The sequence below is a fragment of the Dama dama genome, chromosome 18 (genome assembly GCF_033118175.1).
Source record: "Dama dama isolate Ldn47 chromosome 18, ASM3311817v1, whole genome shotgun sequence".
Classification (NCBI taxonomy): domain Eukaryota; kingdom Metazoa; phylum Chordata; class Mammalia; order Artiodactyla; family Cervidae; genus Dama; species Dama dama.
The window spans coordinates 47,248,274-47,264,651 of NC_083698.1; the positions used below are offsets into that span (position 1 = coordinate 47,248,274).

At 39.1% G+C, this 16,378-nt stretch overlaps 1 protein-coding gene across 1 annotated transcript in view; it reads left to right on the plus strand.

The window, feature by feature from the left end:
* NME8 (NME/NM23 family member 8) overlaps positions 1-7,609 on the plus strand; it is a 52,334-nt gene extending 44,725 nt beyond the window's left edge. The window contains exons 12-16 of the mRNA XM_061165274.1: positions 1,634-1,778; positions 2,464-2,571; positions 5,642-5,793; positions 6,370-6,514; positions 7,261-7,609. Coding sequence (XP_061021257.1) covers positions 1,634-1,778; positions 2,464-2,571; positions 5,642-5,793; positions 6,370-6,514; positions 7,261-7,498 — 788 coding nt within the window. The 3' untranslated portion in view covers positions 7,499-7,609. The remainder of the gene's footprint in view (positions 1-1,633; positions 1,779-2,463; positions 2,572-5,641; positions 5,794-6,369; positions 6,515-7,260) is intronic.
* Positions 7,610-16,378: the final 8,769 nt, after the last annotated feature.

Sequence of the window (16,378 nt, forward strand, 5' to 3'; positions counted from 1 at the left end):
TGGTAATTCATCACTCTTTAAATAAATGTTGACCTTTATTGATATTTAATTATTCTGGGTCACCTCAAGAAATTCTAAAGCAAAGTCCAAGTGGATTATTTAACTTGAAGAAAACAGACATCTTCACCATATTCTCATGCATTTTCAAGAAATATAATATACCTCTATTCAACTCATCTATTACATCTTTTATTCAGATATAATAATTTTCTTCATTATAGTTCTTGTTATCTTATTTTTCAACTGAATATGGGAATATATGCAGTGTTCTTTGCTCTAAAGTATTCACTCAATAAAAGGTAAGCTGTTCATAGTTGTTGTTTTAGTACCAGCCATTTCTTTTCACCGTTATTCCTAGTTTTTAACCCCATAGTGAATGACACTTCCCCCGCAAACTTACTTTCTAAGTAAGAAAGACAGTGGCTTCTGTAAATTTTTACTTACTGACTCCCTTACTGAATTATGTTATTTTATACTATTAACCTTTTAAAAATACTCCTGAATTTTCCAAACAGCTTATATGCAAACATTGTTATCCATTTTGTTCAATTTTGTTATTTTTATGTATGGCTTAGTACTTCCAGAATAACTATTAAATAATTAAAGGCCAGTATGATAACATTTTGGCTTTGTTCTACTCCTGACTGCTTTTAATGCCTCCAGTGATTTCAATTATGATGTTTGCTTTAGGTTTTAGGCAAAAATCTCTATACTCTAAAATATTTCTATCTGCCACATGGTATGAAAAGATTTTGAATGTAGTCCAACGACATGTCTTTTGACGGCATATTTTGAAATTTGTATTTTGTTTATAAACAGGTGGGCAGTGGATGTATTTAGAATTTTTCCTATACAAACTAGTTTTCATGCTTTTCACAGTCCTTAGGTCCATTAATTTCCCACTTTTTGCTCAATTATATTTCATCTTTCAGTTATCTAGAGCCTATATTTAAGCACATTAAAAAAAGATATGTACCTAGTTATTTTGTTTTCTGAAAGTGAAAGTCACTCAGTCATGTTCGACTCTTTGTGACCCCGTGGACTATACAGTCCTTGGAATTCTCCAGGCCAGAATACTGGTGTAGGGAGCCTTTCTCTTCTCCAGGGGATCTTCCCAACCCAGGGATCAAACCCATTCTCCTGCATTGCAGGTGGATTCTTTACCAGCTGAGCCACAAGGGAAGCCCAAGAATACTGGAGTGGGTAGCCTATCCCTTCTCCAGCAGATCTTCCCAACTCAGGAATCGAACTGGGGTCTCCTGCATTGCAGGCAGATTCTTTACCAACTGAGCTATCAGGAAAGCCCAACCTTAGAACCCTAGTATATCTGAGACTGTCAGTATATCACCTTTATGTATGAAATAAAACTTATCTGACTGTACAGATTTTAAAAAATAAATCCCCCATTCTTAGATCTATAGATTTTGGTCCACTGAAGAACTGGAAATGGCATCATAAATTTGATATGTTAAGAATACTGTTCACCTTAAATTAAAAGTCAAATAATCTATTTTTGTAAAGTTAAATTTCATATGAGAATGAAATACGTTCTATGTCCTTATGATAATATAGTCTGTATTGTGTGTATAATCAATAACCTAGCACTTTAAAACTTATGTGACTTTTTATTTAGAGGATGTTTTGAATAAAATTCAAGATGAAGGCTTTAAAATATTGCTGCAAAGACAGATAGTATTATCAGAAGAAGAAGCAAAAGCACTGTGCAAAGAATATGAAAATAAAGATTATTTTGGAAGTGTTATAGAAAATATGACCAGGTAAAATAGAATTCAGGTTGAGAAAGCACAGGTTGATTTATGTTTGAATCATTTAACCTTCTAACCCTGCTTTCTGTTCAAGTTGCCAAACCTCTCAATTCTGTAAAGATGTGCTGAATCTACTTCTTTGCCAATATCACTTCCATTTTGATTCCCTGCTCAACTGTGTGTCTTCTGTGGTCCCCCCAGAATGTTATTAGAGCAATGCAAGTTCCCAGTGAAGCCTCTGGAGTATAGTTGAGTTGAATTGCATAGCGAGTTTGTGCAGTATCATCAAGTCCAAGTAGACAGCTATGACTGACTCTCAAGGGTTTTGGTAATCCTAAAGATCACTAGCCCGAGGAGATGAATGGGATGCTAGAAACCTTCTAGCAGAATAAATGAAACAGCAGCCAGACCAGAAAGCCAGCAAGCATGTACAATACAAATCAGCAGGGGCATGGGGACAATACCTGTATTTTCCCTAGACCACTCGATCAGAACCAAGGCCCTTCTTTTCCTCTCCTTTCTCTGCTTCCTTTCTTTGATGAATACACTCTTGAGAGTACACCAACAGAAATTAATTTCATACTCTTGGTAAAAAGGGTTATTTTACTATTTTCATCTAACAAATACACTTGCATTATTTATCTATGATTAGCTACAAGCCATAGTGTCATTAACTTTGTTTTTTCTTTTCTAACAGTGGTCCATCTCTAGCCCTTGTTTTAGTAAGAGAAAATGGCTTAGGATACTGGAAACAGTTAATTGGACCAAGCAATGTTGAAGAAGCCAAAGAATATCTTCCAGAGAGGTATGACTCATGTCATGGGTCCCGAGATTTTTTCATGGGAGCCACTTTGGTTTCCTCTTGGATATACAGTACAGGAACTACAGCTCTCGTCCAAAGTAGTTTCTCAGGAATGCTCCTTTTGCTGGGTAAGGAGTGGGCTATTTATGACTGAAAGCCCAGCCCACTGCCAACCTGAATACGGCCAAGGCTTTGTAAGAGAATGTTCTAAGTTGCTTCGTTTGGGGCTGGAAGTAAGTGGTAGCTACCCAACCAGAAATCTGTATCTTATATACAGAAATAGCTGCCCCATGCACTGTTTAGGAGAAGTTCTTTAGAGAAGGGCATGATAATCCTGTAGGTTATTTAATTGATATAAGAGTTTTAAGACAATGATGACTAACTTAATATGTAGTCTACAAATTGGTGGGAACATTTACAAAGTAATTTACTGATGAGTCTTAGAATTTTGTAATCAGCTCAAAACCTGGCATGTTACCTATTACCTAGTTCAGTTCAGTCACTCAGTCGTGTCCTACTCTTTGTGACCCCATGAATCGCAGCACGCCAGGCCTCCCTGTCCATCACAAACTCCCCGAGGCCACCCAAACCCATGTCCATCGAGTCGGTGATGCCATCCAACCATCTCATCCTCTGTCGTCCCCTTCTCCTCCTGCCCTCAATCTTTCCCAGCATCAGGGTCTTTTCCAATGAGTCAACTCTTCACATGAGGTGGCCAAAGTACTGGAGTTTCAGCTTCAGCACCAGTTCTTCCAATGAACACCCAGGACTGATCTCCTTTATGATGGACTGGTTGGATCTCCTTGCAGTCCAAGGGACTCTCAAGAGTCTTCTCCAACACCACAGTTCAAAAGCATCAATTCTTCGGTGCTCAGCTTTCTTTATAGTCCAGCTCTCACATCCATACATGACTACTGGAAAAACCATAGCCTTGACTAGACAGACCTTTGTTGGCAAAGTAATGTCTCTGCTTTCTAATATGCTGTCTAGTACCTGTTATCTAGGGGCACTTAAAAAAATATTTTTTGATCTTAGCTTCTGGGCTTGGTCTCAGATGAGGGAAGGAGATAGTATCTCATTCATTTCTGCTCTTAGCACGGAGCTGATGGAAACAAACGGACTTGCAATTCACCTAAATTCTTTGTGCTAATTTCAGAGCTGAATCCAGGGGAAGAAAAGCCCTCCTTCAAGTGAGCAGGAATAAAGATGCTTTATCAAACACAGGAAATGTTTGCATCCATGCTGCCACAATAAATTACAGGACTTATGAAACATCATGTATATAAAGTTAAAGTGTTTTCTTTTCGGTAGAAGGTCTTGAGTTGGACTTGTCCTCAAGGAGGCATTTTGCACTCTTTCAACCCTCTTCTCTTATGTCTTTGTTCCTGTGCCTGGAAATTACTGTAAAGGATAATATGGCTTGGGCACTCTTGACGTGGTATGAGCAGGGTGCCACAGAACCTCTTAATGAAATGTAGCAGAGAATGCAACACATGGCATCAGAGAGAAGAATCCTTATCATTACCTGGCCTATACATGTAGGCACACTCTTCTAGAAATTCTGGCTCCAAGTATGGAGGCCGCATACCAGCACAGAGACATTTTCTCCAGGTGAAGGCACTCAGTAACTGCCCCTCTTCTCCCCACTATTATAGTGAGAATTTAAATCCTAAGCCCTTATGATCCCTAATGTTGCCACAAGTTCACAATGACTCTTAGCCATTATTTTTGACTGCCTCCTTTTCTAAGTTGCCTTAGAAATAACTCCTGCACTTGGGCATCAGACTCTTTACTCTCCATTGCTTAATCTGAAATATGGTCACTTGCATACAAGAGAAACACAGCAATCCTTCTTTTCTATCCTTACACACACACACACACACACTTTTTCCAAATACCAGGTCTAACAGCCTAATGGAGGGCCTGCTTGTAGTTCTCTGCATTGAAGGGAGTCAGTTCTGGTGATGTTTCATTGTACAAATCTCCCTGACAATCACAGGCTCTTAGTCTACAAATATCTTCAAACCAGAGATGTGAGAGCAGCCAAGGGCTGAATGGGAAGGTCACATTAGATAAGGAAATCTGAAATGGTCACTGAAAAAATGAGAGATTTTACCAGCTGAGCCACAAGGGAAACTCAGAGATAAGAAAGGGGTCTTAAAACTTAGGTCAGAAAGCCAAATTTCCAGTGATGTCAGTCTGTTAACAGGAAGGGAGATTATTTGCTGTGGCTGGATTTTGTGGGTTGCTTGCTCGGGGCTATGTTTAAAGGGCAGAAAATTAATGAGCAATGAATATCACTTCTACTGAAATATAACTAGATAGGCAGAGGGACAGAAAGAAAAGGGTGCAACTGGAAAACACTGAGGAATAATGGTTGACTTTGGAGATACGTATTCATCTATCATACAAAAACAGAACTGGAATAAACTGCCCCGGCAGGACTTGTCCATTACCATCAATGTCACTGCTGCGTTGTTCCACGAAGCCATTTGGTATGCTCCTCTTCTCCTGCTGCTTTCCTTACCCGGAGGGTTCCACTGCCATGTCTCCTGGATTCAGTGTTTATAATTTGGTACCTTTGGAATAGGTCAAATGCCATCTCTAGTGCTTGAAATTATTTAGTGATTAAAGAAGGAGAAGGAATTTATTGACAGCTTAATATGCACCGTATATTTCAAACACATCATCGGATTACATCTTCAAAGACTCCCTTCGAAACAGGGTTTATTATCATATTCATATTTGAGACAACTGAAGCACAGACAAGGAAAATAGTTGATCAGTATCATGTAGCTAGCAAGTGATACTGTCAGAATTCTGTATTCTCTTCTTTTCCACTGCACCAGGGTGTTCATTCCATCTTTGACATTTGTCAGTATCCATTATCATGATTACTGAAATGTTCAACTCCTTTCTTCCTAATGACTGCTACCTCCTTAAAGATAACAGCATGCCCCAAGCCATTCTGCAGTTACTTCTTTTTGCAGAATGCAAATATGAAGTTTTACATTGTGTTATGTTATTTTATATGTTATGTTATAACAGTTTTTGACTTACTTCTTTTTCAAAGTTTATGTGCACAATTTGCAATAGAAGGTTTGCCTATCAACCAGTTGTATGGAAGTGATTCACTAGAAGATGCTGAAAGGGAAATACAATATTTCTTTCCTCCTCAACACACTGTGGCATTGATTAAACCTCATGTAACACAAGAACAAAGAGGTAAATATATAAAGATAGAACCAATGTTACGTTTTTTTTTTTTTTCAACTTCTGCGGAATTTTGCAAAGTAAAGAAAAGTTGAAAGAATAAAGCAATGAGCACCTTCATTATCAGGCGGTAGTGCTCCAAGTTTAGGCTGTGAGAGATTTTGACCAGATTTCCTTTATTTAATCACCTTAATGGTGCCCTGCCAGTTCAGTGAGAAGAGTTCAGGTTGGCTGTCTCTTCCAATCTATATCTAGAAGTTCTATATCCAAGAAGTTCCTTCGTATTTACAGTGTGGAGCTGAAAACATGTCTTCACTTTTGGCATAGAAACAGATTTCCTCCTTTATAGACCACTAGACATTTCAGGTGGTTTCTGGAAAGATGGATCCCAGAAACTGAACATCTACATTAACATATTGAAGTTCTTCTGAATGTCCCTCTGGTGCCTTTTCAGTTTAGCACAGCTTTGGTTTTTTAAAACCACTGTATGCAAGTGATACTCTGACCTTCCTTAGTTATTTCAATCTACTTAAATACAGAACAAAATGGAGGCTATCTGCAAGACTATCAAATATCTGTTTTCCCTAGAGGATATCATGAAACTTATTAAAGAGACTGGATTTGATATAACACAGATGAAAGAAATACTCCTAACTGACGAGGAAGCAGAGAAAATTTATTTTAAAATAAAAGGAAAAGAGTTTTATAAGGATGTCTTGGATGTTTTAGCTAAGTAAGTTTCTGATATATAAAAGTTCTTTGCATTGTAAACATAGTAACTGTTTGTTATAGAAACTTTGAAAAATACAAAAAATTCATTAAAACATTCTATCTAATCTAATTCATGAGAAAATCACCCTGGTAATATTTGGAGTTCATGTTTATTCTAATTCCTTTTTTTCCTTCTCTGTTTTCTCTTTATTTCTTTAGGTCTTCACATTAGATATAGAGGCTATCTGCTTTTAAATGTATGCTTTGCCAACATATTTAATCTTTGCCTTAGTTTCCTTATCCATAAAATGGGGATGTTAATAGGACCTAACTCATTGGTACTGTTGCAAAGGCTATATGATTGATACATTGAAAGTAACTGGAATAGTGCCTAGCATGTATCCCTAGAATTAAAAAACAACATTCTTCTAGAACAAAAATCCTGTTGAAAGGGACTTCCCTGGTGGTCCAGTGATTAGGACTCTGTGCTTCCACTGTAGAGGGCATGGGTTCAATCCCTGGTTAGGTAACAAAGACATAACAAACCATGCAGCATGGCCAAAAAAACCCAGAAAAACAAACCCCAATAAACCTATTGGGTGAGGGAGAAATTAAAATTTTTTTAAAAAAGCAGAAAAATCACACTGATGAGGACAAAGAATAAAGATGAGCTCTCTGGATGAAGCTGTGGCATTCTGTCTTTAGCTGTGTATTCAGTCTCTATAGTTACCAATAGTCCAAGTCTTCTGAAAGCATTCTTGTTTGCAGGGGTACATCTTTGGTCATGATTCTGACCAAGTGGAATGCTGTTTTAGACTGGAGACGATTGATGGGTTCCACAGACCCAGAGGAAGCAAGACTACTGTCCCCAGATTCTATTCGAGCCCAATTTGGAAAAAATATTTTGCAAAATGCTGTCCATGGAGCATCTACTATGGAGGAGGCAATGGAGACGATTGGTAAAATGTTTGAAGACTTCGTTCCTGAGAACCTTGAGGAAAACTAAAGTATAGTACCTCTTGAATTATTATTATATCTCCTTATTACAGTGACTGGACCTAGGACAAGGCTGGTCTATAAAGACCAGAGTTCTCCCCATATTCCTGAATCAACTTTATTTCCTGCCAGACACACTGTGCCGGTCTCTAGCAGCCTGGGAGCCTTGTAGATGCCAGGGACCTGAGAGACGGTAGGGCAAGTGAGATACCTGTGGATTTGCCAGCCTTGGTTTTAAACCTATGGGTTTGCAAGCCCTGGTCTCCAGCTGTGTCTGTGCCATCTGCTGTGACTCAGTCTCACCAATCTCTCTTCTTTCTTCTCCTCCACTTCTTCACTCTGAGTGGTCAAAGTCTCATTCAGAAGCTTCAACTCTATCCTTTAAGTGTCTGGAAACTTGGAGCCTATTAACTACCTGTGGGTACTATATGACCATAGAATAGAATAGAATATTAGAAAGTATAGAATAAAAGGCAATCAGTTCTATTCTTTGGCAAAGAGGTGCTTATTGGGGAGAGGCAGCTACATAAAATGTATGTGAATTGAGTCTTGCTTAGTTGTCGATTGAAAGCTTTTCCATCTTGGACAAAGTGGGAGATAAGAGTGTAAGACAGATAATTTTCCCCATAAAAGCTACTTTCTTTCTTCAGTTTCAAAGAGCAGGCTCACAAATGTATACTCATGTGGCTCTGGTTGCTGACTTGAATGTGGAGTATAGTCCCCACCTGGACAAGCCAAACTGAGAATCAACCTCCAGAGCATAATGAAGAAGCAATGTGAAATGGAGCAATCCCTTCACACCCAACCGGTTCCTCAGGGAGAGATGAGCAGGCACATTGATTCCTAATATTATTGATAAGCTATGATTTCCCTAGATATAAGAATGTTGTATTAATAGATTATGCATAGAAATAAAGGTAAATTCTGGCATAGTGCAGCTCATTCCAGTAGTCCAGCTCAGTTATAGACCAAAGCATGATGGTACAACCCTTGACCACTTATGTTGGGAAAACATGTATTGTATATCTGCTTGAACTGTGGGTTCTTAGTTAATACAAAACTGTGGGTGATTGGTTAAAAAATAATAATTAAGGTTACCTTCAGGGAAATACAAGTATGATGAGGAGACAAAATCACAGAAACAGTGTCTGATTATGACTACCATCTGTACATTATTAAGCATGTCAGTGATGAGTGCCTGTGGAGCAGGTGGTGAGTAGAATTACATTCTGTTTATAGTGTCTATTAGAAATATAGTGTAGATATAATGTCAACATACTTCCCCCCTTTTGTGATGAGGGAAACATTATGAATAATATAGGGGATTTTTAATTAGTGTATATTTCAGTGCTGAATTGATAGGTGTGTGTTAGATGAAAAGAGTTTTATACACACACACACACACACATACACATACACACACATGGGCTTCCTTGGTGGTTCAATTGGTAAAGAATCCACCTGCAATGCAGGAGACCTGGGTTTAATCCCTGGGTTGGGAAAATCCCCTGGAGAAGGAAATGGCAATCCACTCTGGTATTCTTGCCTGGGAAATCCCATGGACAGAGGAGCCTGGTGGGCTGCAGTCCATGGACTCACAAGAGTTGGATGGCTTAGTGATTAAACTACAGCCACCACTACACACATATATTCACATTTTGCTGGTTTCTGTCTTATGCTATCACTATATCATAACTCTCAGGGGGCTAGTATTGTGGGTATGTTTCAGACATTCAAGAATCATTTGTTTGGCTCTTGTTGGACACTGTTGCAGGGCTGTATATACACAGTGCTTGTCCTAAAGGAGCTTAAGGCTCTAAAGGCTGGAGATAGAAAATTAATTTGTGTTCTACGATTCTTAGAGGTAAGCACAGAGTGAGCAGATGCATATATGTGACAGAGAGGGAAACAGAGATTGAAGTTATCCAGAAAGAAGGCACTGCAATAATCAAAGTGGAAATTGACAGCAACCCACAATAATGTGGAAATGTGAGTTAGTGATAAGTGAAATAATCAGAGAATTTTTAGAAAGCTTCATTGTGCCCACAAGACTTGATAATTGGCTACAATTCTATCACATTACAGTTGAATTGTCAAAAGCCAAAAATAAAGATTGACACTAGAGAGCAATAAGAGACAAGCACTTGTTATGTACATGGAATCCACAATAATAGCTGATTCTCATCAGAAATCATGGAGGCCAGAAGGCAATAGGGTAACACACTTAAAGTACTGAAAGAAAAAAAAAAAAAACAATCAACCAAGAAGCCTATACCTAGCTATCCTTTAAGACTGCAGATGAAACTAAGACATTCCTAGTTAAAAAAAAAAAAAAAAAATGAAAGGAATTTATTACTACTAAATCTGCTCCACAAGAAATGCTAGAGAGGGTACTTCAAACTGAAATGAAAGGTCACTAGACAGTAACTCAAAGCCACATGAAGAAATAAAGAACACTGGTAAAAGTGTAAAAGCCAGTACTACTGTACTTTTGGTTTCTAACTCTTTTTGCTCCCCCCCCCCCATGGTATCAACATATAAAAAAGATGATACAATAATGATTAAAAACGTATATATGAATGGGCACACAGTGTACAAATATGCAGTATGTGCCAATAATAGTACAAAAGGGGAGAGACAGAAAAGTTTAGGAGAAACGTGTATACTATTAAAATACTAGTGGTATATCCATTATACACTATTGAAATTGGTATTCTTCACAGTAGGTTGTTATATGTTGTTTTTTATTTTGTTTTGCTTTCATTATAAGTTTTAGAATGTTAATTGCAATTTCTGAGGAACCACTGAGAAGTTTTATAAACTACTAGAAAAAAGAGGGAAGCAAAATGGTGTGCTAAACATAAAAATCAACCAATTCAAAAAGAGGCAGTATGGAAGAACTGAGGAACAAAAGCACACAGGACATATAGAAAACAGATAATTAAATGGCAGACCTAAGTCCTTCCTAATCAGTAACGACCTTCAATGCATATGAGTGAAAATGGAAGTATTACTTGCTCAATCATGTTCAACTTTGTGACCCCAGGGACTGTAGCCCACCAGGCTCCTCTGTCCATGGGATTCTCCAGGCAAGAATATTGGATTGGGTTGCCATTCCTTCTCCAGGGGGTCGTCCTGACCCAGGGATCGAACATTGGTCTCCTGCATTGCAAGCAGATTCTTTACCATTTGAGTCACTAGGGAAGTAAAATGAAAGTGAAAGTTGCTCAGTCGTGTCTGACTCTTTGTGACCCCATGGACTTAGTCCATGGAATTCCCCAGGCCAGAATACTGGAGTGAGTAGCCTTTCCCTTCTCCAGGGGATCTTCTCAACATAGGGATCGAACCCAGGTTTCCTGCATTGCAGGCGGATTCTTTACCAGCTGAGCCACTAGGGAAGCATGGAGTAACTTCTCCCAATTTAAATGCAGGAGTTCTCCAATTTAAAGGTGGAGAATAACAGAATGGATTAAATCATGTGATCCATTAATATGTTATCATCAAGAGACTCGCTTTCAATCCAAAGACACAAAAAACTTGAAATTAAAAAGATGGAATAGAATATTCTATGCTAATAGTAACTAAAATAAAGCTAAAGTGCCTATATTATAATCAGAAAATTGTATTTTACATCAAAGAAGTTTATGCAAAAGACAGTAAAGGACATTAGATACTGAAAAAGATTCAATTTATCAATAGATTACAATTATAAACATATGCACAATAACAAAAGAATTCCAAAATACATAAAGCAAACTTTGACAGAATTGAAGAAAGAAACAAGTTCCACAGTAATAGTTGGAGACTTCAATGGAACTCTTTCATAATAATAATGGATAGAACAAGACAGAAGATCAGCAAGGAAATGGAGGACTTCAGCAATACTATAGTCCAATTAGACTTAAATGACACACAGTTATTGCCTCGGGGTGGTCCAGGACTTCAGCAGCATTAAAGCCAAAACTCTTAATAACCAGCAGATGGCATGCTTGACTCAGTTGTACACAGTTGTTCAAAGATTTTAAAAGCAAGACATAGGGACAGGCTATTTTTTTCAGATTGTAGAATTAGGTTTAAGTAGTCAGAAATCTAATAATCAATGTCCAAAGAGATATATTCCATTAAACTTTAGTTTATGTTGGTGTTGGTCTTGAGGGGTTTGAACTTAGTAAAGTGGTATGCAGCAGCATGAGGCAGGCATCTGGGGACTGGGGTTGGTGGTATCTGGGAACATATTCTTACCCCAGAGGAAGAAAGGTTAGAAAAGACTAGAAAATTGTCAGGGCTCCAGCTCACTGGATCTTGAATCTTGAATCTTAGCTGGACCTTAGGCAGCAGATGCCTGTCATTGGCCATTGTGGCTGAGGTGCATATACCTTGTGCATATGTGTGTGTACCTGAGTGCATATACCTTGAAGCAGTGGGCTGAGATATGTAAACAAGATGAGAAGCGCATGATGGTGGGGCCATGGGTCCAAATACAGGGACGAGCTCAGATGGCAGACAATGGTGTGTCTGTGAGGGAAGGAAGCACCTCTAACCTGACAGCCAGACAGAGCCAGGGATGAGTCTCGTCTTCATGAACTATACAGTACAGAATAACCTCCAGCCTCTGGCACTGGATCAGTCATACACCTTGACCCTGAAGCCAGAGTTTCCTTCATTGCCCTACTTAGCCCTTGTAACCCGCTTCCAACATAAGAGACCTGAAGCATTGCTGATTAGAGGCTAACACCTTCTAGGATCCCCTCCGTGGATCCAGTTCCTTGTAAGCAAATGCTTTGCAGAAAATGGACCAGTTTCCTAAAATGTGCTCTGCTCTATTCTGTGGCCCTCTCCCTGGAGTCTGTTGGTGCCCTGAGACACCAAGAGTTGATCCGCTGCTAATGATGCTTGCCTGTACAGTGTTCGAACTTGCCCACCCCTTGGAAGTTACTCTGGGAGACCTCCAAAGCCAGTTCTTTTTTCAATGCTTTTAAGAAAGAAGAAAGTTTATTAAGCAATGATTTATGTGATTTTCAGCTGCTGAAATATTTCAATGACATAATAAATACTTGAAATTATTAGATGACTAAATGGTTAATGAATTTTAAAAATCCATCTGCTTGATTCAACAACAGCACTTGAGAGATCCCTTGATACCATGATGAAACTTTATTCATAATACCATGTTTTGCTTAACCTCAGTGTTCTGAACCTCATACTGTTATTCATGTTATTACAATTTTGTGAGATTTGGGATCAGCCCTCTGGCTATGAGTCTTCTCTCTTATCTAAATGTAGTTGCTAATCAAGTATGCTCCTTTTCCCTCTAAAATGTATCACTTATGTGATTTAAATTTGCCATTGCAAAATGGTTCTCATCTAGATATTACATCTGCATGTTAGAATTATCTAGTTATAAAACTACTCTCATACAAATATTGCAACTAGATATGTTAGACTTATGCCTATACTGCCTGAAGTTGTAAAGGCAAAATTACACACCATAGAGATTCTTGCTGCCATTTATTTCAAGAAAGGTTTCCTTACATGCTAGTAGAAACAGACCTCTCTTAGGTAGAAAAGTAAATAATGTAAGATACATAGGATATGAAGGCAGAACTGTCCCTGGGAGACAAGGGAGTCCCTGATGGCTGGCTTGGTCCCAGTAGTCTTGACAAGCCTTCCTTAGACACTGAAGCAGCCTGGAGAGTTTCTCCCCCAACTTTCTGTTCATCTTCCTTCTGTCTCAGCTCTCTCAGCCCTATTCAACTCCTGCCTCACTCTTTTTCCACAGGTGTTTCCTCTAATAGGATCCATATTTGACTGGATTCCATTTTGGTGCCTGCTTCTCTGAGTACCCAGACTAACACACATGTAATGAATAAAAGTTTTCATGTCTACCCGGCTTAAATCCATACTATATTTCATCACCCTCTTTCTCTTTCTCGCTCTGATAATATGTTTGTGCATGCATGCTAAGTCACTTGAATCATGTACAACTCTGTGTGACCCTATGGACTGTAGCCTGCCAGTCTCCTCTGTCCATGAGATTCTCCAGGCAAGACTACTGGAGTGGGTTGCTATGCTCTCCTCCAGGGGATCTTCCCAACCCAGGGATGGAACCTGCATCTTGTCTGTCTCCTGCATTGGCAGGTAGGTTCTTTCTCACTAGAGCTACCTGGGAAGGCCTAATATGCTTACAGTATTTTCTAATTATAAAAGCAACACATGTTCATTAGACAGAGTACAAGAAAGCATTTATGGCTTGTACTCTTCTGTGCCACATTTTTTTTCCTAGTTGTGAGAACTCATTAACAGCAGAAAATTATTTGTGTCATGAAAATCTGTCCTCCCCTCATGCCTGGGGACCCACATTCAGAAGTCAATTCTCACAAGTTATTGACAAAATAAACTAGTCATTCATTGCCCAGCTGCCTGGAGTGTGGAGAATGTTGTCAGTTGAGGGCTCATAGATGAAAAGAGACATTGAGTTTGCAGCTCAAATTTACGTTATAAGAAGGTGAAGACAATCTTAGTGAGGAGCTGGAAAATCACTTTAATACCCCTATGGGCCAAACATTCTGCAGGATAACTGACAATAGGATCAAGAACTTTCCTGGCTGGGCATACTCCTCGGCCCAGCAATGCCCCTTAAATGAACTTATCCCCCAGGACTAATTAAGGATGTGCACAGATATTAGCTATCAAGCTGTTTGAGTTATTCAGTACATTCAGTTAAGAGTCAACTTAAATCTCTAATAACATGAAGGTCTAAGTGATGCTCACCATGGAATACCTCATGGCCATTATAAAAAAGCTGGCCTGGGTTTTAGTGATGTGAGAGCTAATTCAAATAAAGGGCTGAGTGAAGAAGGCAAGTTATGAAACAGTATAATCTGTATAATAGGTTTTGGTTTTTATCATATAAATGCATAGAGGGAGACTGCAAACTGTGAGAAGAGTGACTGTCAGGAAGTGGAAATTTGGACACAGACCTACCCATAGGAACATTGTGTGACTACCAAGGCACAGATAGGAGTTATCCTGCCTCAAGCCAAGGAATGCTCAGGACTGCTGGCAATCTGCAGAAGCTACGGAAAAGGATTTGGTAACCAAACTGATGGATTCGGAAGGAATTGGGAGTTTTCTGAAGGAAGTAGCTTCATCAAGGGGACAAGGTGGTGGAGTCGAGGGACCCTGGGCTTGCCTCTTCTCATGAGCACACCCAAACTGCAACTAACTACCAAACAATCATCAATAACAAAGACTGGAGCCTACCAAAAATGATATTCTACATCCAAAGAGAAAAACCCAACAAGATGGCAGGAAGGGTGCACCGTTATATAATGAAACTCCATCCCTGCTGGCGAGTGATTTATCTCTCATAAGCATTTAGGTGGAAAAAATATTTTAAGGGAGAAAAATTTGTGGCTCTCACACAAAAGCCACTTCCACACTTGTTATATTACTCTCAATGTGGGCTGATGTTCATTTTCAACTTTTTTATAACAAATAAACAGTGATTATCAATTAATCAAAGTAATTAATGTACCTAATTAAGTTGTGATATGCAGTATATGATTTCAGTTAAATATTCAAAGGAAACAGTGTTTAAATTTGTCAAGTCATTTCCAAACTCGCATTACATTGTTTTGCACTTAAAAAAAGTTTTGCAGGAAGTTTTTTCATTTCCACTGAGTTCTAACTCCCCTCCCCACCCTCCAAATTCCTACTATGCTAAGGAGGTAATCTACAGTGTCAATGCCTTTTCATGGACTTTCCTAGATTTCTTTAGATGCGATCCTAAATACCTGTCTGGTTTTCCTTAAGGGCCAGAGTGGTTTGGTTTTTAGACAGAAACACACATGGAGTGCTTTATGGATACCTCTGTGTGGGTGTTTGTGTTGGATTCCTTTAGCTCTGTTGCTGCGGGGTAGCAGGATGCAGGTGAAATTACATTTTCAGGAAGAGATGGGTGTCCGTGCCAGCACTCTCATTAACCCTATTTCTTCACTCTGCCCTGGTTTACCCACATACCTCACCTCTGTGTCCCAAAGCCTACAGAGATAAAATTAAATTATCTGTTTAATCATCATGTGTGAATGCAACATGTAACTTACCCCTTCTCTGAGAAGCAGCAACAATGGTACATCTAAAGGAGATTTTACTCTTAAGCTTGCAGTTTGTTCTTCTATATCCTTGAGTGGTGGATGGACAAGTGACTGCAACTGTCTTTTCCAAGTGCAGAGCTGGTGTGTGGCAAGGGGGCCACAGCAGGCTGAAGACCAGGGGCTTTGGATCCACCCTCCTACCTCAGGCCCAAGGCATCCTTGGGGGCACCAGCAATCAGCAGAGAGGCTGGGCATCGAGATACCTGGGATGTCCTGGGAAGTGAGATGAGCATCACACCCACAGGTGCAAGATGCTTGGGGATGACTAACTGGTACCTGAATCATAGAGAAGAAACAAAGTGTTTCCAGTGCTGCTTAAAGGGGCTGGTAAGAAACATTGTGCATATAAAACAAGGGCATCTCCACTATGGCATGGTAACCAGAAAACAAGGCTCCAGACTTGTCTGTCTGCCTTTCCCTTTTATTCATTTAGCAATACTATTGTTTTAGTTTTTAGGGTTTCTAGCTGAAAACAGAGAAGAAAGCCTTCTTTGTAAAAACAAAAACCATAAAACCAGACTCATTCTGATTTTCCATATCCTACTTTTCTAGATTGTTCAAAAATCCCCTTTGATCACAAAAATTCTGCAAACAGTAAAGATCTTTGAAACATTCATTCCTCTTGCTTTCCTCTTTAGAAGCATTATATTTTCAGTCACATTTTGAAAGACTGCTCACATCCTAACCACCAACTGAAATAAAACGCATTGTTAAAAAAAAAAAAAAATTGGGTG